This window comes from Falco biarmicus, chromosome 7, assembly GCF_023638135.1.
Source record: "Falco biarmicus isolate bFalBia1 chromosome 7, bFalBia1.pri, whole genome shotgun sequence".
NCBI lineage: Eukaryota > Metazoa > Chordata > Aves > Falconiformes > Falconidae > Falco > Falco biarmicus.
Genome location: NC_079294.1, coordinates 46,250,339 through 46,271,048, shown reverse-complemented (window position 1 = coordinate 46,271,048; position 20,710 = coordinate 46,250,339). Strand labels below are relative to the sequence as shown.

The 20,710-nt window shown below is 48.9% G+C and overlaps 1 protein-coding gene across 1 annotated transcript; it reads right to left on the bottom strand.

The window, feature by feature from the left end:
- Window positions 1–808: 808 nt before the first annotated feature.
- CDKL1 (cyclin dependent kinase like 1) lies at window positions 809–19,639 on the bottom strand. The gene is made up of 9 exons (XM_056345210.1): window positions 19,090–19,639; window positions 12,999–13,120; window positions 10,610–10,682; window positions 8,216–8,306; window positions 7,087–7,287; window positions 4,157–4,239; window positions 3,581–3,637; window positions 2,803–2,958; window positions 809–1,855 (listed from the first exon to the last, which is right to left on the bottom strand). The coding sequence occupies exons 1-9, from the start codon at window positions 19,255–19,257 to the stop codon at window positions 1,748–1,750; spliced, it is 1,059 nt and encodes a 352-aa protein (XP_056201185.1). The 5' UTR covers window positions 19,258–19,639; the 3' UTR covers window positions 809–1,747.
- Window positions 19,640–20,710: the final 1,071 nt, after the last annotated feature.

Below are 20,710 nucleotides of genomic sequence, written 5' to 3'. Positions count from 1 at the left end.
ACTTGTGGAGCAGCAGGCTCCCTCAGACGTGCCCTCTTCGCTGTAGGCTGCCATGGACTACATTAATTCTGTGTGCCTCTTTAGTCGCAACGCTATCACACCTGGTAAACAGAACGATTCCTCCTCGGGAAGAATACAGCATTTTTAGTCAAATCCCTGGCTTTGGTGGTAAAGGAGAGAAAGGCGGTAGGCAGCAACGCCAGGCAAGCAGATTTCATAGTGATGTCTCTCTCAGACGTGGCTATCGCTGCATAACTCAGAGTCCCTTTTCTTATCCCTGACTGCCAGCTTGGCCTCAGAAGGGAATGGTGCCAAGCACCAGGAAGGATAACGTTTGGCACTACCTGCATCACAGGGCTGATTCTTTTCGACATCTCCTAGCACAGAGCAGGCAGGAATGGTGTCCAGAAATGAAATTCCCTCCAGCCTGTGCTGCCCCAAGCCATGCCAGGGAGCTGACTGCTGGGCTATCTGCCACGGACAGACAGCGTGGGGGTGCTGCGGTACCTCGCCCATACATGGGATTAGATGGCTGAATGTCCAAACAGAAAACACCGGATCATCAGAGCTTCCTCAGTGTAACCAAAACTTACCTATGGACACAATGTACAAGATTATATTAAATTATAGTATCAAATAAAGGGTAGGCAGGCACACTATGTAAGGATATTGCATCTGTCTCATTGGAATTGCTTTTACTGTTGTTGAACACAAAACAGTACTGGGAAAATATTTTTGCTTTACGATTCAGGTAGAAAGAGGATGTTCCTTGCTCAGTAGTAAAACTTTATACAGTCAAACACATCAGTAAAATGATAAGAACAGCTACATTTGTTTTATTCAAAATCAATACAATATTACATCCTGAGATTACACACAACCCAAGAATCATTCTAATACAAATGCTTAGGTAGAATTCCTGCCCGTGTCTGGCCAATGTTATGAATTATACTCATGAATTATTTTTGACAAAACCAATTTCTGTAAAGCTACAGGCAAGTGACTTCGCCACTGACAGGAACAGCAAATAAAAACAACCTCCTAATGCAAGGAAGAAACACACAGGAGAAGCTCTGAAAAGGCTAAAGAAAGAACAGGTTTTATTGTTTGTATGTTCTCCTCCTGGTAACCGTGCCTGTCGAGCCGTCCATTAAGTCAGTCATTGCCGATACTTTGTGATCTATAAATGCAGCATGCAAGACAGACGTATCTTTAAAGCAGTTGGGTAGTCTCTCGGGCTTGGCGCCACAAGCACATCTGTCTTCTGCTCACATCGGCAACACATTTACCATTCCTTGTGGGATCAGTGACTTAGTCCCAGTCTGAAGCAGTATTACTGTTTTGACACAGCGGGACTCTGATTTATTTGGCAAGGCTGCAATTCTTCTGCCAAGTCTGAAACACGGGTGATAGCTAGGCGAGAGATTTTAAATTCACACGGTAAACACTGGGTTGCAGTAATCCTGAACCAGTATACAGTGGCAAACCCAGTATACAATCATGAACCAGTATATAATCATGAATTAAAGCAAAACAAATGTATTTTCCTTTGTACGCAGAACACTGACTAACAAGAGCTTGGCATTCTCTCTGTGCATCACTTCTGTTAGTGACCAAGGGTATGTTACTTTATAGACCATTTTCTGACGAACATGTTTTAATTTTGTTTTCCACCACATATCCTCCTTTTATAAATTCTGAACAACTTGAACTTTGAACAATAAATAGTTTTTAATCTGCCATCTGGTTAGATGTTAGGGAAATGGTAGTTTGATTTCCTTGTTTTGCAGCAGTGCTTCTTGCTGTCCAAAGCTGGTAGAACATTGCTACTGGTTAACTGAGGCAGGTACTGTAACTAAAGGGAAAGTTACATAGTTTGTATTTGTATGAAATGAGACTAAAACATACATTTGATTTTTCAAATGGGATATAAACTATAAAACTATTCATACTGTAATCCTGTACTTTTTCTAACTAAGAGTCGGGGATCTGGGGTTCTGCAACTGGACTGCAACCAGAACAGCTCATTGCAGGTATTTCTTCCAGTCATCCAGGGCAAGAAAAAAAAAACACCTGCTGTTATAGCCTATGTCACAGAAATGGAAAAGGCGAGTCAGTCTGATCCAGGAATTTATACGCTGTAGCAGTTCTCCATCCTACACCTCCAACTTCCCTGCACGTTACCAGTTCAGTGTTACAGCTGTCATGGGGAATGTGGCTCACAGGAAGAAAGAACTGCTGACTGACTCTCATCATGAGGCTGGATTTGGAGACTTGGGCTGGCGTCTGGAAAGACTGAAGCGACAGGGAGAGACATTTGCTTGGCAACTCCAGCTGCAGAAACACCCAGGGCATTGTGTAACGTCTGGAACCAAGTAAGGGATCACATCCCATCAGCAGTTACAAATGGAACTGGGCATTTTTGCCATCTCCATAATTTGGGTTTCAAAAGCACCAGAAAGATCCCAAAGAACTCCAAATTAAACCAGCCACGCAAGCCCATCCAGTTTGTTCAGCTATCCTGTGTCAGGAACAGACAATCCTGGATAAACCTGATCTTTCACATCACTGTGCTGCTAATCCACAGTGACTCGATGGAGCTGCAGTGCAGAACTGTTTCTACCGAGTTGCTCTTTAGCCAGGAGGTTCGTTTTCTCCTCAGGGTAAAATGAGTATCGGTCCTGCACTGGAGCTGCCTCTCACCGTTAGCTGCCAGCATGAGCCCACCTCCTGGGAGCTACACACAGAGAACCAGTCCCTTCCCTCGGCACAGTACGGTAACTACCGCTATGAAAACCTTACCCCTGGCATGTGCTTCCGAGTCAGCCTGGTGGGTTTCCGAGCTGTTTTTTCATGTTCTTTCCCCAGATCCACCACCTCCCTAATGCTGTCAAAATAGGGATGCTGCAGCAGCTGCTCACATGTCTGCCGCTCCGCAGGGTCCATACACAGGCAACCCTTAGAAAAGATGAAGTAAAGGATCACACAAAACACTCACAAACAGGTCTGCACAACTCCAGCTACTTGCCATATTCGCCAATGCATATTCGCACAGATATGGGTGGTAATTTTTTTAAAGTAGATTTCAAGAGTGGCTTTTCAGAGTCAGCATGAAGCTTGCAAAGCAGCCAAGGCTGAACAGTTGCGACAAGGCAGTAATAGAAATGGCAGCTAGAGGTTCAGTTACAACTGTATGGTGGAGCAAACCATCAAGCCTCAAATACCAGTTAAGACCACAGCTTGTATTCGAACTAGAACAACTGTCTTAAGCATGGCACTAGCCATGCTGTTCCAGTGTTCAGTGTCGCTAGTGCTCTCCACAGCGTTAATGTCTCCATCCTCACAGTTTCCATGCACTGCATCTTAGTAAGGGAATAATAAGTTTTCCACCTCCATGGTAAAAATGAATGGGTTAGAGAGGAGTGCATTGAAAGTCCTCTCCAAATCCTCTCCAGCTGTATTTTTCAATGAATCTCTGATAATTCAGTAGCCAACTCTCAAACCGTTTACCAGCTGATAAGCAAAACTGTGTTTGCTAAGTCTCACTGCAGAGCTCCTCCACTAGCTGCAGTTTTCTTACCTTCATGAGAGCTAAAGCAGAGTATGAAATACTAGGGAATTTCATTTCTAATGGTTCCTGGAGGGAAAAAAAAACAGCGAGTACTCATATTAGTAAGCTTTCATTCATTGGGGTACAGAGAACCAGCTTTCCATAGCAACATGACCTGTACCTCACATCACAAAATGCATCATCTGGCACGTCATTTCTTAGGGAAGAGCTGCCTGGCGTTACTGAGGATGGGCAGACTGGCCATTGTGCCACCAGAAGCACAGGAGATGAAGCACGTGTTTGACTCTTTTACAGAGGGTATCAGCTAAAACACCATGAGAGGGGCTCAGCCACCTCCAGATAATATTCTAGTGTACACTGGCAAAGTAGAGGGAAAAGCTTTTGGTCAGGGAAAAAATGCTGCCCCGCAAAGGACTGGTCAAGCTGAGCAAGCGAGGCTTTTCCAGCTCTACTTCCAAAGCAGACAACACCGGGTGAAAACCAGCAGGAACATTTCTCTGTGCGAACACCAGTCTCCCTATCACTGCAGCGAGATTGCTGGTTAGTGTTAGGCTCAAGGGAAGTGCGGGTGGAGGGAGTTCTTACCATGCTCTCTGGGTCTGGAATTCTTACCCCACTGAAGAACTGGTTGGTGCTGAACACTTGCTGGTGCCTGGGAATAAGATCCCCTTTGATCAAGAATAAAAAAAAATAAAGTCAGATTAATGTGCTGTTTTTACAGTGCCTGCATTGAACAAGCTTATATCCTCTGACAAGGCCGACACCATCTGAGAGAACATCTAAAGAGATGGAGTGCCAGCAAGCCAGCCGACGCAACATTCTTTTGTGGAAACTAACATCCGCCTGGGACATCAGTGATCCCACAGCTGTGTGACTGCTGAGTGAGAGGCCGGGCCACACAGCTCCAACTGCCTGCAGTCACAACTGCCCAGGGCCTCGTGCTGTAAATAGCTCAAAGAAATCCAGCTGGTGGGTGCAGCTTTTGGAGCAGGAGTACCCAGCTACTGTGCATCTTCTAGACTCTGAGTTTCTGTGCTGTGCAGCAAACTGGCTTTTAAGAACCATGGCTGCTATAGCTGGGGGCCTTGTAAAATACATATTTCTATGTATCCCTCTGTGCCAAATGCCTAGATCCTGTCGCTGCACTATTTGGGCAACTGCAAATTTGGATTTGCATTAGCAAAAAGACCCCTTGGCAGAACACCAGGGACTGAGGTGGGCAAGGCACGAAGTTGCACAAATGTGTCCGCTGTGTGCCAGCACTCGTAACTCTGCTGAGCGCTGGCCCAACTCAGGATCCGTGTGTCGGTGAGCCGGGGAACGTGCCTCAGCATCATAGCTAGAGGGTGCTGTGCAAACACCTACCAGGACCTGGAACTCCAGCCATGCCACAGCACTGAGCCTCAGCCAGGGATCCTTCCCAAAGCGTTAAGCAAGATCAGAGCAGCAAACACGCTCCCCTGCTCACATCAGACATGGACCAGCCCTGGCCTCTGATGAGTAACTGGCAGGAGCTGCTGTTTGTTTTGGAGGTGGCTGCACGGCAGCGTGGGCACGCTTTGTTGGCATGCTCTCTCAGAGGGAGGGCGAGCAGGACTCTGCTGGCCTGCTCTCCACTAACCCTGTGTTTCAGCAGTTTCAAAGGAAAAGGGTTCCCAAGAGGCAGCCTGGCTGCATAAACAGTCGTGTCTTCTCTGACTGCTGGAGGGGGACAGGCTAACCACAAGTGTTCCAGCCTCATTCAAATTTAACTCATACTGAGTGAGATTTTTTGTACACTCCTGAAGATACTGTACAGAACAGAGCTGAAATGCACCACCAACAGGAACATGCTGTACTTTTTCCCCAGTGCAGCTTCATGGCCCCTTTTTTGAAGCTTAGAGAAGTTTGGAGCAAGCAAAATGTTAAAAATCAAATCCATCACAGAAGAGACGGTACAATAGCCAATCTACCATAACTACACAGCTTTGACCAAAGAGCTTTTCTTGGTAAAGGCTGTCTCAGTCCATCACCTGGATCAAAAGGGAATTTTTTCTGGCTGCAACCTATCATTAAAAATAAACTATAACTTACCTAACACCAGCATAAATGTATTCTGGAGGATGAAGTAATCAACATTGAACTATTTTTCTAGCTAAGGAGCTCATCTGTTCAAAGCCATTAGTTACCTTTATAGTTTTATAAACTGCTCAGTAAAAATTACACTTCTCAGTTCATTACAGCAAATTTCAATTAAAAGTGAGGGGTTGTTCCTTTCCACCCCAGAAATCAGACGTTACACACCAAGATCAAATAGAAGCAATGAGACTGGACTAATTTAAGTGTTATGTGGGTAATGGCTCTTTTATTTAACCTCTGTTCCAATTCCAGAGTGGCTCCTAAAATTCCTTGGTGAATAAAGACAAGTGGAACAGACAAACATCAGTTCACATACTCTTTCCCGAGCACACAGCCATCAACAGACACCGGCAATGTTTACAAGACCTCCAAAGCTGTGATAAACTAAATCCAACTATTTGTTATCTAGAGGCAGGGACCACTTTGCTTGGTACCAAACCCTGAAAAATACCTGGATCTTTCAGACCTTTATGCAAAACATTCCCAGTCCGTTTTGATACAGACACCCTGTTTTTCCATCTGTGTAGAGACAGCTGCAGATGTGGAAAGGCCAGCAGCAGAGGCAGGTGTTTCTCTGCCTCCTGTGGTGCCGGCCTGGTGCTCCGCACACGCCAGCAGTCACTGAGCCACCCCAAAGGACCAGGAGGGGCATCTGGTGGTCACCTAACACATCGTTCATCTTTCTTAAACTGCCCAGCACTAGACACAGCTTCCCAGAGGCCACTGCTGCTAAAGGGAGTGGAAGGATGGTTTCAAGCAGTTTGCAGCACAGATCCTGCTTACGCAGGCTGGTCTGTTGCAAGCCTTTTAGCTGCAGCCTGGCACTGCTGGCTCATACAAGCTGAAACCAATTCTGCCCCACAGATCTTTTTCTAAAGAACAGTCACCACCTACGTGGATGCCAACTTTGTTTCCCCAGATCGTGCCAGGACCTGCAGCAACATCTGTTACTCCAACTACACAACCTCCTAACAAGACAGAATCAGAGAATCGTTCAGGTTGGAAAAGACCTTTAAGATCACTGAGTCCAACTGTTAATCCAAGGCCAAGGCCACCGTTAAACTGTGTCCCTAAGCTCCACATCTACAAGTCTTTTAAATAGCTCCAGGGATGGTGACCCAACTCTTCCCTGAACGTACATGGAATAATGTGAAATGGTTCTTTAAAGAATAATAGATGTGCATGTTTAAGTCATGCCAGGAAAACCCAGCTCCCTTTTAAGGACAGCAACACCTCAAATAAGTCAGCACCTACTAAAGGAAGAGATCCACTGGGTAAATTCACCTCCTGGCTAACCCTGACTCCCACCACAGAGGGAAGTCCTCCTAGGCAAGCTCTAGTCCTGCCAGAGGCTCCAGGAAGGCCGGGGTTCTGACCAGTGCAGAGGGGACACTTACCAAGGGTTCTCCGGATGAGGTACAGCTGGTCGACATCAGACTTGCCAGGCCACAGCGGAGCCCCAGAGAGCAGCTCTGCAAAGACACAGCCTATCGCCCACACGTCCACGGGAGGGCCGTACTGTGTGTCTCCCACAAGTAACTCTGGAGAGCGGTACCACCTGGTAGCCACGTAGTCTGTGTAATAATCACTTGGACCAGCTAGGTTGGGGTCAGAAAGGAGAGAAACAAACAGGAATGTGGGATCAGAACGATGCAGACAGGCTGCCGTCAGTTTTTACACATGCTGGGGCACCTCCTGGGCAGGCAAAAGCTACAGGAACAGGATGAGTCACTGGCCACTAGCAGAACCCAACTTTGGAAACAAGATTTGACAAAAATCAAGACCATATTTTTCTCCAAATGAAAATATGCAGAGCGGCACAGCAGGGCTCTGCACCAGCCAGTGGTCAGTTCTCAAAGCCCACATGATTTGTCTGAACAAGAGCTAAAAAAAAAAACCCCAACAAATTAGGGGGTTTATTTACAATGGAAAATGTGAAGCCATCGTTTGCAGAGACAGCACCTTCTGCCAGAGGGGCTCCTCCTGCCAGGGAACTCCAGCTGTGTCTCCAGCATTGCATAAGCAATGTCCGGGAAGCTCCGAGATGCCCAAGGCTGGCTTCCATCTACCAGTGCCAGCAGCACCAGAAGGGAGCTCAGATGGAGTTTGTTACGGGGCACTTGGCATCCTGGTGTCTGGGCTAGCTCCCTTGAGGCTGGTTTGGGGACCTCTGCCCAGCCTTTAGCAGAGCTTCTCCAGCCTTTATTTAGGATGACTACACGTGCATGAAGGACATGTGTGTGGGGGTTTTTTGGGTGTTTGAAAGCCTGATCCTACACTTCATTAGAGCTTTCAAGTGTTAACAGTCTAAGCCAGGGGTCCTCAAACTACAGCCCGCGGGCTGGATACGGCCCCCAGGGTCCTCAATCCGGCCCTGGTATTTACAGACACCCCCCCACCCCGCCCCCGCCGGGGGTTGCAGGGGGAAACCAAGCAGCCACAGATGACTGCCTGCCACTTCATCCGCGCACCAGCCCGTTTAAAAAGTTTGAGGACCCCTGGTCTAAGCAGAGAGTCGGCACTCACTCAGTATACGAGCAAACCCGAAGTCACAAAGTTTGATGACCGAGTGCTTTGTTATCAGGATGTTTTCTGGCTTTACATCTCGGTGGATGCACTGGAAACAGAAAAAACCAAGGTTAGAAGCAAGTATTTAACCTAGCCTTCAGATAAAGAACCTCTTAATTCAGCCACATACCCCTTGCACATTGTGCCAGGCAATAATTTCTGCTGAAAGAGAAGATGAAAGGATTTCTTAACAGCAGCTAAAGCCACATCCTGCTGGGCAGGACAATCACCCTGCCCGCACCCCACCTTTGGGACGAGTCGCTGTACAGGCTCCCAGCTTCAGCTGCATAGCTCTGTATGACTTGGACAACTCTGAGTCAGCTCCCCAGAACCAGCTGGGAACCTGCTAGCAGGAGGAGCGAGGTTTGCATAGCAAAGACCTTTGTTAACCTGGCACTCTGCAAATGCAACTCACTTGATACAGCGATGTCCAACACACTCCTGAAAAAGGACTCAGTTTTGCAAATATGTGGGGAGATCCTAATGAGAAGTGCGTGGGTCCTCTGGGATCAGTTCCTGGACAAAGTCCATGAACTGTTTACTGATAAGCTAGTAGACAAGCAAATTATTTTGCTGGCAGAGCTCACAGATTAGATGAATGCTACGGTTTAGATGTGGGACTTTATCTATCCTTGTAGATGCCAGAGCATGCCTGGTATTCCCTCTACTCAGCACAGGTGAGACACAGCAGGAGTTGCGTGTCCACCTTTGGGATCCTCAGTAGAGGAAAGACATAGGCATACTGGAGTGACTCCGGTGAAGGGCCGCTACAATGATAAGGGATTGGGGTATCTGACATCCAAGGAGAGGATGAGGCAGCTGGGACCATCATTCAACCTGGAGAAGAGAAGGCCCAGGCAGGATCTTATCAATGTGCATAAATACCTGATGGGAAGAAGTGAAGAAGACCAAGCCAGGCTCTCCTCACTGCGGCCCAGTGAAAGGATGAGAGGCAATGGGCAGAAACTGAACACACAGGAAACTCCATTTAAACATAAGCTATGTTTTTTTTGTATTTTTTTTTTTTTTTACTGTGAGGGTGGCCAAACACCCAAACAGGTTGTCCAGAGCCTGTGGAGACTCCATCCTCAGAGATACTCAAACCTTTACTGGAAAAGTTTCTGAGCGGCCTGCTCTAGCTGACCCAGTTCGAGGGGGAGGGCTGGACTAGATGATCTCCAAAGGTCCCTTCCAACAACGGTAATTCTGTGGTTCTTGGGAGGTGACCTTGCTTGCTGAAGGTTCTCAGGAATTGAATTTGGGCTTGGCAAAGATTTTCTGCTGATCAAACTAGCAAAGACTTTAATTTCTTCTACATGTGTATAAAAGGTGTGCTCTACTGAAATCACCAGCATCTAGCTCACATTGTGTCCCCCCTACCATCACCTCATCGCAAACACCTGGACTTTTCCTAGTTAAGCTGGTGGTAAATTATTGTGCCTTCTCTTGAGGACTGAAATGTTGCTTGTTAAACAGTGTCACGGAGTTCTAAAGGGCAGCTGCATAAAACCTCATTACCTGTGATCTACAGCAGGTCAGACTGCAGCATCTCATTGTTCCCTCTGTTTTAAAACTTCATTAAATCTTTCGGACTGAATGGGGGAACAGAAAAAAAAAAGCAAAACAACAATTCTTGGAAGCAGGACAGACCTATGGCCAAGTTCCTGCAGCTCAACTGGACGTAATTCTCCCAAAAAAGACAAAACACCCATTGCAGAGCGATCTCCTGCCCGACTCTTAAATCTCAAACATTGGCAGATGAACAAAACCAAAGATAATCACAGCAAAGTTTGCCTGAAGAACTTCTCCAAAATGCTCCTTTCCTTCTCTGCTTCTTAAAGCATCCCCACCGCTTTCTACAAAATACTTGTCACGCATGCACCACACATCTCCCCCCAGTAAGCAGAGGAGGGGTTGTAAAACCGGTTTACTGTATCTAATTTTTGAAACCTTTTAACTGGTGTCCTGATTCAAAGCCTACGACTACCAACAAAAGGACTTCCTGTGAAACCAGGAGCAGTTTGCTCAGGTCTCAGATGATGAGACCTTAAGCATTTTCCAAATGTCAGTTGTAACGCGTGGCACAGGGAATGCACAAGGATGTATTCCTGTTCAGCCTGGAAGCTTGTCTCAGGTCATTAATGCAAATCATTCCTTGACAGCAAACCCAAGGGACCTGTGTGATAGCAAATGCAGCTGTTGTGGGTACACACTAATATTTTAGCTGTTTCCTGTTGAAAAACTGAAATTTCATCTGACTTTGTGCCATGAAAGCTCTGTAAAGAGCAACAGAATCTCCACCTCCTCCAAGACCACGTTACAGCAATTGTTAGTGCTGTTTAGGGCACTTACATTGTGTTTATGGCAGAAGTTCACAGCTTGGAGGGTCTGCCAGGTTATGCTCTTCACTAGATGCTCCGGCACCCTGTTTGAAAAAAGCACATTTTTATTTTGGTAATTAAAAATAACTTCACTATTACAGGAAAAAGGAAGAGGAGGCCTTTGAGTGCTAACATCGTACAGGGATGTCTAAGCAAAACCATCAGGGACCAAGCCAGAAAACTCAGAGGAAAAACACTAGGTGCATTTTCTGGCTATAATTAAGTTACAAGAAATATGTAATAACCCTCAATTCGTTGACCTTCCACTGCAGGGAACCAGTCATGCTGGAGTGCTGATGGTGGAGCCTGTTGGTGCCTCTTCCCATGCTTCAGAGCTGAGGCTGAGCTCTCTCTGCACAAAGCAGTGCTCTCCTGTGAGGTTACCCTTCAAACATCACAGGACCATCGACAGGAACATCAACACCATTTCCAAATCCAGTCAGTGCAATAAGATACAAGGATTTACGGCAGCTAAGAGCATGCCAGTGTCTGGTACCACTCAGTCACAGCCAGCACGAGGCCTGCCAACTGGTGACCACACATCAGTGCGTGCAAGTCTGTGTCAAACCCTGTCTTGTGGCTGTGCTTAGTGTCCACAATTCCTGGCAATCCTCCTGAAATGCCAGCAAGCATATCTGCCTCTGCAGCTGCTCAGAGATGAGGTGGAGCGTCCATGGTATAGATGCGTGACTTGCAATGCTTGTCATGTCATTGATTGTCCAGAGTGGAGAGCTGACCAAAATGGGACGGGGAAGGACATTCCTACAAGAATATAAAGCTCTACTTTGGTTTGCATCTCCTCTCCCCTCCAACGTCTGGCAAACACTCCAGAGAAAGAAAAGCTCTGTTAAAGATCCACCCTCCTCTCCTCTCCTTCAGTCACTGTGCAAGAGTTCTTAAACTTCCTCGGCTGTATGTGACTGTCTTCAACAACCCCAGGAAAGGCAGAGGCGACAATCTTGGCACTTTCAAGCTCAAATACAATTTTATTTCCTGTGTTTAATGCTGAAAACCTTCTGATTCATCATAAAGAAAAAACCCCACAAAGACTAAACTAAAACAATATGCAGGAAGCCTGGCTTTTCTTGAAGGCACCTTCTGTTGTCAGCACTGAAGGTCTTGTGCTGACACTGCTGTTGCAGTGCTAGCTGCCTTGCGGAAACATCCTAGAATGATGACAGTGCTGCACTGACAGCCTGACAAGGGGATGAAGTTGGTCTGCAAAGAGGTGTGTGCCCACCCACCTTAATCCTGACCACAAAAGACTACCTGTGGTAGCGAAGATCAAAAGCAAAGTATGCAACCAGGCATGACATGTTTGTTCACACTGGGACTGTTCTGATGAATAGAAAGCAAACGTGAAGTATTTTCTTCAATGAGGGTTATCCATCCTCTCTTCAGATTCCAGGTGAACAGGTTCAAACTGGGATGAAAGCTGCTTACCAGCTCACAAAACCATTTGCTATCAGCATGCTCCATTTTCCTAGAGCTCCAGGTCAGGGAGAAAGAGAATAACAGGTTCTTGTTTACTCAACCCCCAATTAGTCTCCTGCAGGCAATTCATTTAGCTCCAGGCCTGTAAAATGATTTATGAACTTCTGCTTAGCATTTCCACAGCACCAAGTCACTGTGAAAAATTAAGGACAATGTATTTAGTGGGAGTGTCATTTATAATGTGTCAAAAGAACAAACCCTGTCCTGGAGAATGTTCCTTCTGCCGGTGTAGCTCAACTTTGTGCAAGCGCCTGTTTAAAGAACAGGGCATCTGACCTGGGAGTTCACTGAGGCTGTGCAGGCACAACTCCCAGTAACTCCTGCTAACCAGCACACGCTCCTTAGCACTGCAGTGTGGCTAGAAGCCACTGGTCAGTCATACAGATCATCACTGACATCACTGCAGACATTTGGGTGCTCAATGACATGCCCCAGTGCCCCAGCCTGGGTCTGCACAGCCATGGGGGGTCTGCACACACCGGGGGAGCAGCAGGAAGGAGCGCTGCATGCCCCTAGCCCACCTGTCCAGCTCACCCAGCAGTTCCAACCCCTTTGCAGGGAGACACAAGATGATCCCAAGCCGCTTGGATTTGCTGCTGTCAAACCAGCCAAAGATCACCCAAACGCTCAGGCTCAGCCTTCCAGTCTCCTTGGTGAGTAGCACTGTGCTGGAGCACGCATGGGCTCATATGCAATTCTTTTGGAGGTCGCTGCTAAAACCACAGTAACAGCAAGTCCTGGGCACTGGGCTGAGAAACCTATCCTGTAATTAATGAAATTCCTCTGAAAACACTGCAGAGCAGCAACGACATGGACACTCCCTGACTCCTTTGCTCAAAGCTCCCAGCAAGAGACAGGCCACTCACCCCTGGGGGTGCTTGTCCAGCTCATGAAGAACTGTGTGGTCGCAGTATTCGAAGACCAGATGCAGTTTCCGTTTCCTCCTGAACACTTCCAGCAGGTTCACCAGGTTGGGGTGTTTCAGTTGCTGTAACACACAGTGGATGAACTGTTAGTTACTGCACAGGGGAGTGGGGTGAAGGTAGGGGGGACAGTGCTGTTGCCCACAAGGGTCTCAGTTCCTTAAGCCAAAACCTTTAATACAAGCACCGCATGACGTGAAGAAGCAGCTCAGCTACAGCTCAGCCTGTGGCGTAGTTATTTTAGGAACTGACCATGGGGAACAAGTCAGCTTGGCTTCAGTGAGTGCCTCTTAGAAAAGATGCTCATAGATAAAGAATTCATCATGGTGCCCACAGCTATTCCGGCAGCGCCTTTCATTGTACGTATCCAGCCTCTGACTGCACCGCAATAAAAAGCAGCTCTCCCTGGAAAACAGCTTGGGAAATCACACACGGTAAGAGCCTGTAGCAGGCTCTTATGTGAACATTTAGGAGAAACCAAGAGCTCCCCCGATAAGCATAGGTAAAGCATGTAGTCTCAGCATCACCAGCTCATCTGAATTCACCCATCTGGCAATAATCTTTACTGTTGCTGCTTCTTCCTCTTCCTCTCAATCCACTTCACGGGCTCGTACCAGGGGTTCCTCTCCTGCAGAGCTCAGACAGCTTCTTACCACACATAAAGCCTGAGCACAGCACGGTTATTCAAACGTGCCTTGCAAGAGGTGAGGGTGGACATTACCAGAGCTGTTCATTCCCTGTTCTTCTCCCCATATTTTGGGGGAGGACTGGGAGAGGGCTTGAACAAAAGGGCACATCACAGTGGAAAAGGAAACAAAGAAAAGCCAGACCCAGCTCGGGAATGTTAGTTCTTTTCAGATGACACATGGCACCATCCCCTCCGCTTGCAGGGATCTGTATCCATGAAGGCTTTGCCTGACCAAGGCTTTAGAACAAACACATTTTAAAGCAAGGAGGCTGTAAAGGTCATTGCCTAGGAGTTAGGCTAACTCTATTTTCTAAGTGCTTCTGCGTCATGGGGAAAAGCCTGCAGAGGAGAAGGAAGGTGAGGGTCAAGACTACAGAAAACTGTAAGGGAGCCTCAACTGAGGAATGCAGCTGTTTGAGGAAGCACCCAGTTAACCCCAAGGTGAAGGATCACTGAAATCCATGACTTGAATCACTGGGTTAACCAGTGAGCTTCAGTAAAAGAGCAGGTACCCCCACACCTCACTGCCAGCCTGTCACGAGTAGGAGGGACATGGCCAGGGGTCATTTCAGTGCTCCAGTGGGCACTCTATGGGATCCTTTGGAAAATGTAATTTTATTCAGGCATGTCACTGTAAAAGCTCCTTGCAAAGAGAGACCTTCCAGGGAGCTCACTGCCTCTGGGGGACGTTACACTGAGCCCAAACGATACTGAGCCCATATGCCAACGCACAGGGTCCCTGTTAGTGTGCAGAAGGCGGCTATTCCCGTCCTGCAAACTAGCAGCAAGGAGCTGGTCTTTCCGAACAATGTCTCTTACCACATACGTGTCTTGCTCCTTCAGTCCTGCCCACACTGTCTAAACCGTCTGCCAGCATCAAAGACCTTGACACCCATCTGGATCAAAACTAGGTTACAACCAAGATCTTCTGACCACTTCTGTAGTCCTGCATGGTATCTGTATGCCAAGTGACTGCCCTGTCTAGCACAAGGTACCCGACAGTGCCAGCAGGGGCTATCATATGTGTATGTAACATTCGCATCAGTGTAATCTTCTCTACCCTGGCCGTGTCTCCTGACCTCACATAACAGACAGGCTTTCTCTGCACATCCTCAGCTGCTACTGAAACCATTAAACCACGAGAGGAGGCTTGTAACACCTTTCAGGCTTGGTATTTATCTAGCAGTATCTCCACTCTCATAATTTCCTTATCCACTTCACAAAAGATGATCAGATACAGAGGATGCCCTGCAAGACTGCTGGAACTCCCAGCAATGACAATTCTCCCAGAACTGTGTGCAGACCACGCCGCCTCTCCTGTTAAGCATGTTCACATTGAGCAAAGTACCTGCTTCCCATGTGCATGGTAGACAAAGCCTTGTCTGTCGGTTCAGAGTCTACCATGAAAATCAGACAGCTGCCTTCCCTCACCAGTCAAGCAGCTCCTGATAGACTGCATAAAGTGGATCCTTCCCTTTCCACGCACTTAGTGTGTCGGCATACTATGTTCTCAGAGATCAGCGATAACAGAGATAATCTGAGAGCACGCTGGGCCTCCAGCAACAACGCTGGGTAACAGGCAGCTGACTCCTCTGCTGCTCTCAGCAGATCTGCCTGCCAGCATGGGCAAACTGCTGGGCACGGCCAAGCCTGCCAGCAGGAAGGAGGACAGTAAGACAATCTCTGTAGTGCTTAGATCCCACTTTCAGAGACAGGTCAGGACGAAATAACTGCCAACTCATTGTAAAGCGAGAAGGAAGTTAAATCAACAATAATAGATTGAGATCTCTGGAAAACTTCTGGTAGTTACAGTTTGGTTGTATGAGTCAGCCTTCAGGAGGGACTTCCACTGAGCAGCCGTGCCCAGGAGACAGTCTGTCCTGGCCATCCTCACATGTGTGTGAAGTTGGGGTTTCTGGAGAGAGCAAGCTGGGCTTGGAAGCACGAGGTCTAGCTGAGCCAGGGATGCTGCGAGGGGATGCAGCTGTGCAAACAAGCTCTTGCACACACAAGAGCATGTTAACCTGCCTGTGCAAGGCCTGGAGAGGGTCCCCTCAGAGAAGTCTTGCCACAGCACCTCCCCGTGCCTTGCTCACAGCCAGCCCCCATGGCCTGGGGCTCTCCAGGCTTTTGGGTTCACTGGGCCAACGTCTCTTGTGCAGGCAGACATGCACACAAAGCCACCGTAAATCTGCCAGTGACCCTAACAATGTCCCTGTCTGGCAGTGCAGTGTTCCAGAGAGCAGTTTGTAAGGCTATCAAGCTGCTGGTGGCTGGTTGCTGGCAGTACAGGGATGGGCTTCCCCTGCCTGCCCCCTGTGTGGGTGACAAGGTCATGTGTCACCCTCTGCATACAGGCCAGATGTCCTGCATGGGCTTTTCCCCAAAGTTATAACTGCTTCCGTGCTAAGATGATAGGTATTATTTTCTGGTTTGTATATGAACACAGCTTTGTGTTGTATTTTTCTCTTGTCTTTGCAACATCAGAGCTAAAAACTGCGTCAGCCTCTATGCAAAGGTTGGGGAGACAGCACCCATCTGGAAACAGCAGGCACTGATGGGTTTACACACAAATTCACCCTCTTTTCATGTATTTCCAGCTTTTCCTATGGAATCAGGATCATGCAGGGTGTTTCAAGCCTCTGCATACCACCCTGCTCTCCCACCCCACCTCCTGTTGCTCCTCACTATAAAAAGCCCTTTGTCTACAAGGTATTTACTGTGTAGAATGATAATTTATCAGGCCCTACATTTTTTACTGATGAAACACAATCTCACTACATCTTTGTCAAACACTTAGCTGTTGCCTAAGCCAGGAAATACCTCAACAAACAAACAAACAAACTGTTACTATTTACAGAGAAAAAGTTGAAAAGATAGTCAAGCAGGTCTGCACTTGTCAAAATCAACAGCATCTCAGCACAGATCCAGCTACAGTGGTGTTGGCTTTGGACCCTTAAGGACGATGTGTTTACCATCTGCACTACAAGTGACTTCTGCAATGATTAATTTCCTTTTCTTTAATATTCAAATCTTAATGCATCTCCAGCATTGTTTGCTACAATGATACAGCTACATGTCATCTTTTGCTTCGGATAGGAGAAAAACTGAGGCTGCTTCTCCCCAAAACCTAACTCAAAAATAAATACGCTTTTTTCCTAAACGATGGTTCTAGGATGGCATCCAGGCTTACTTTGCTTCTTTTTGCAGCAGGTAGAGAATATATAAATGCTCAATAAAAGACAAGACGACAGCACAAAGAGATTTTGGGGAAAAAAATATCAGAAATACTGTAGCCTGCTGAAACCTTGCACTTGATTGTAAATCTGACAGTTACTTGATTCTCAGCAAGCAAATTAAGCTAACTTGATGGAAGGGAACATCGAGTGCAATGAGTATCAACTGCTGCAATGTAAATATCAACAGGCAGGGAGGTCTGGGAACCAGAGACCGAGGGATTAGGAATTTTGGGAAAGAAGTTTTAAACAAAATGGAACATCTTTCTCTGCAGATTTCTGTAGGGTTTTGTTAACTCCAAAATCCTCAGTTGTTGACTGCCTACAAGAATGCATTGTATCTAATCTGAACACCATAGCTCTTGTACAAAGGAGGCCTATTGGAAGTCAATACTTAAAAATGTATATTATTATGTATAATTATATATATACATTTATAATATATAATTAACATGCTGTTAATATAGTTGTTTAATCCACTTGGTGTTTTAAAGCTATGGCTCCTCTGCACAGAAAAAAGAAAGCTGAAGATGGGAGAGATGGAGGTGTATAAAATCACGAGTACCCTGGAGAAAGTGAAAAGGGAGCAACTGTCTCCACTTCTCAGAACACGTAACCGAGGGTACCGTACGCCATCACCCAGCAGCAAGCTTATAACAAAGGAAATATTTTTTCACACAACACATTCCTAAAGTCATGGTACTCACTGCCTCAGGAAGCTATGGAGACCAAATGAATACACTGGTTTAAAAACACACAGGACAAGCTCCCAACAGTCTATGAATGTCTGTTAAGCATGAAGCAACAGGTACAATCTCTGGCTCTAAAAACTTTGCCCAGAAGCTGGGTGTGGGAAAGGAAACCTTACCCCGTCCTCTCCCTCTTTCTCCTAGGTTTCTCCTCATTTCTGCATGCTTGATGGACCCGGGGTGTAACTCACTGCAAATTGTTCCTGGGCTTTTATTTCATCAGGCAAAGAAACACTGAGTCTGAACGTGTGACCCATTTCTACATGAGGATGAACTCTCCCACAGAAGTCAAGAAAGGATCAGCAAATACAAGGTGCCGCCATGGCTCACAAGGTGCCGGTTCTGCAGTCACTTCCACGTGTGAACACCTCTGAACCTACACAGCCCCCTGCATTCAAGGCAGGGGCTGGATCCCACTGGCACATCAGGCTCTGACACTGCGGACCCCTCACAACCAGGAGCTCAGAAAGGGCATTTTAAGGAGGAGCTGGAGCAGATGTATAAAGCAGCGTGCTAGGAGAGCTGTGCCCCATGGCTGTCCCCCACCTTGTGCTACTTAGGATCACTTTCTGCTCACGTGCTTTACAGCAGCTCCAACAGCCCTCGTCCCTGGGGGGAATCCTGGGCACAGGGGGCTGCTGCCTGCCGGTCTGTTACACGGGGTGTAGCTGTGCCTGTACCAGCCGGGACATTGCTGACTCCATGGGGGACAGACCCTGGGTCAACCCTGGGTCACTCTCCCTGTACAGGGCACAGCGATGACCATGTTGATGCTCCTCCACTGCCCCAGGAGCCAGCAGGCACCAGCAGCTCGCTGTGCAGCATCTCGGCTCCCACCCGCACCAGCCCTCTCTGAAGCACAGCAGCCTGGGCCACTGAGGATGGCCTCTGTCCCAGGGCACGTCCTTGGCCAAACGGGTTGGACTTTCACTGGCAGCGGCCTTCTCCCAGGGAAACCGACTGACTTGGGCACTTTATGCACCGCTCCCTCCTGCCCCATCTCCTCATGCTGCCCCATCTCCTCACGCCACTCCATCTCCTCACGCCACTCCATCTCCTCACGCCACTCCATCTCCTCACAACTGCTCCATCTCCTCACGGCTGCCATCTCCCCACACCACCCCACCTCCTCAGCCCCCCCACCTCGCACAGCTGCCCTCTCCTCACGCCCCCCCATTCCTCACGCCCCCGCCCGGCCGCTCCCTCGGGCCCCCCGGGGCTGCTGGCCGCGCTGCCGTGGCGAGGGGCAGCCCGCAGGCCCCGCGGCGGGGGCGCTGCCGTTGGCGGAGCCCACCCGGCCCAGAGCCGGAGCGAGGGGGGCGCGGAGGGCCAGCAGGGCCGGGTGCCCGCTCGCCGCCCACCTTCAGCATGCGGATCTCCCGCAGGGCGATCTTCCTGATCACCGGGTCCTCCTCGGACTCCAGGAACTTCTTAATCGCCACGATCTGGCCGGTGTCCTTGTTGCGGCACTTGAAGACGACGCCGTAGGAGCCCTCCCCGACCTTGCCCAGCTTCTCGTACCGCTCCATGGCGCGGGGCCGCCCCGCCGCAGCTCCCCCGACTCAGCGCGCCGCAGCGCCGGCCCGCCGTGCCCGCCCTCCGCCTCACTCCGCCGGGGCCGGGCCGGGGCCGGGCCCGGGGGGGTCTCCCCGGCGGGGGACGGCCTTCGCCCGGCGGCTGAGGGGACGCGCCCTCCCCGGGGCGGCGGCAGCAGCAGCGGCCCGGGGGACCCCAGCACCCGGCGGCGGGGGGCGCGGGCACCCCTCGTGGCGCTGAGCCCCCCGGCGCCTCCCCCAGGGCACCGCGCTGGCTGTACCCCCCTCCGGCGCGCCGCTTGCCCGGGGGTCTCTGCCGTTCGCTCGGTTTCCCCGCAGGGAACGCCTGCCCCGGGCCGCAGAGAGGCTGGGCCGCGGGAGGCCCTGGCGGCGGGTGCCGGGCAGTCATGGCTGCGCTGCTGCGGCTGTGGGGCCTGGCAGGCCCTGCGGTGCCCTGCGACGTCTGCCCATGGACAGATCAAGCACCCAACCACCGACCACCTGATGAGCTTCCACCAGGAGCTGGGCCCTTTTGGCGAGCGTTTCCATCTCTTACCTCGGCATTATCACCCCTCGTCCACCCGGTCAGGGCCGTGGCTCCTTAGCCGCCCTCTCCTCCGACCCTGATGAGGGTGGGCCTTTCTGGTGGCAATTGCTTCCAGGAGCAGCTCTGGAGATCCGCGCAGACACTCTGCTCCATCTTACGCCTCCTCCTTCCCTACTCCTTTCCTGGGTGCTTCGTGAATTCTACTCAGCACAGAAGATCTATTACTTTTTCTTCCTAAGCCACATCCATCCGGGATGAGTAGTCTCCTCGTGTTCTAGCTGCCACACATGCTGTCTGGTTTTGGTTCTTTCCTCTGCACACTTTAAAATGGATATTCTTGTGAAAAATGTGTTCTTTGGTAGAACCATCCCGCCACTGAGATTTTCCCAGCTCTATCAAGACTTGCAATGAAAATACCCTACAAATACTATGAGCCAATTCAACAGCATTTCTAAGCTGTCCCCACGACCTGCAGAGCTGTCTCAGAGAGGCCCAAGGACTATACCACTGAGGAAGCTCCTCAAACGACAAGTAAAATGGCAGGTCAGTCCAAAATCCGAATTGCTTCCCCAGGTGATGCATACAGGCTGATGCTGAGATTTACCCACAGTGGGAACAACCTTCTACAGAGGAGGAACATTTATCTGTACTTACTTATCTACCGATGGTTGTTTGTGTTGACCAAAGACACATTTAAAACACATAGTTTTGAACTAAAAGTAGATTTAGGTTAGATATGAGGAAGAATTTCTTTACTGTGAGGGCGGCGAGGCGCTGGCCCAGGCTGCCCAGAGCAGCTGTGGGTGCCCCATCCCTGGCAGTGTTCAAGGCCAGTCTAGATGGGGCTGGGAGCAACCTGGGCTGGTGGAAGGTGTCCCTACGCATGGCAGGGGGTTGGAA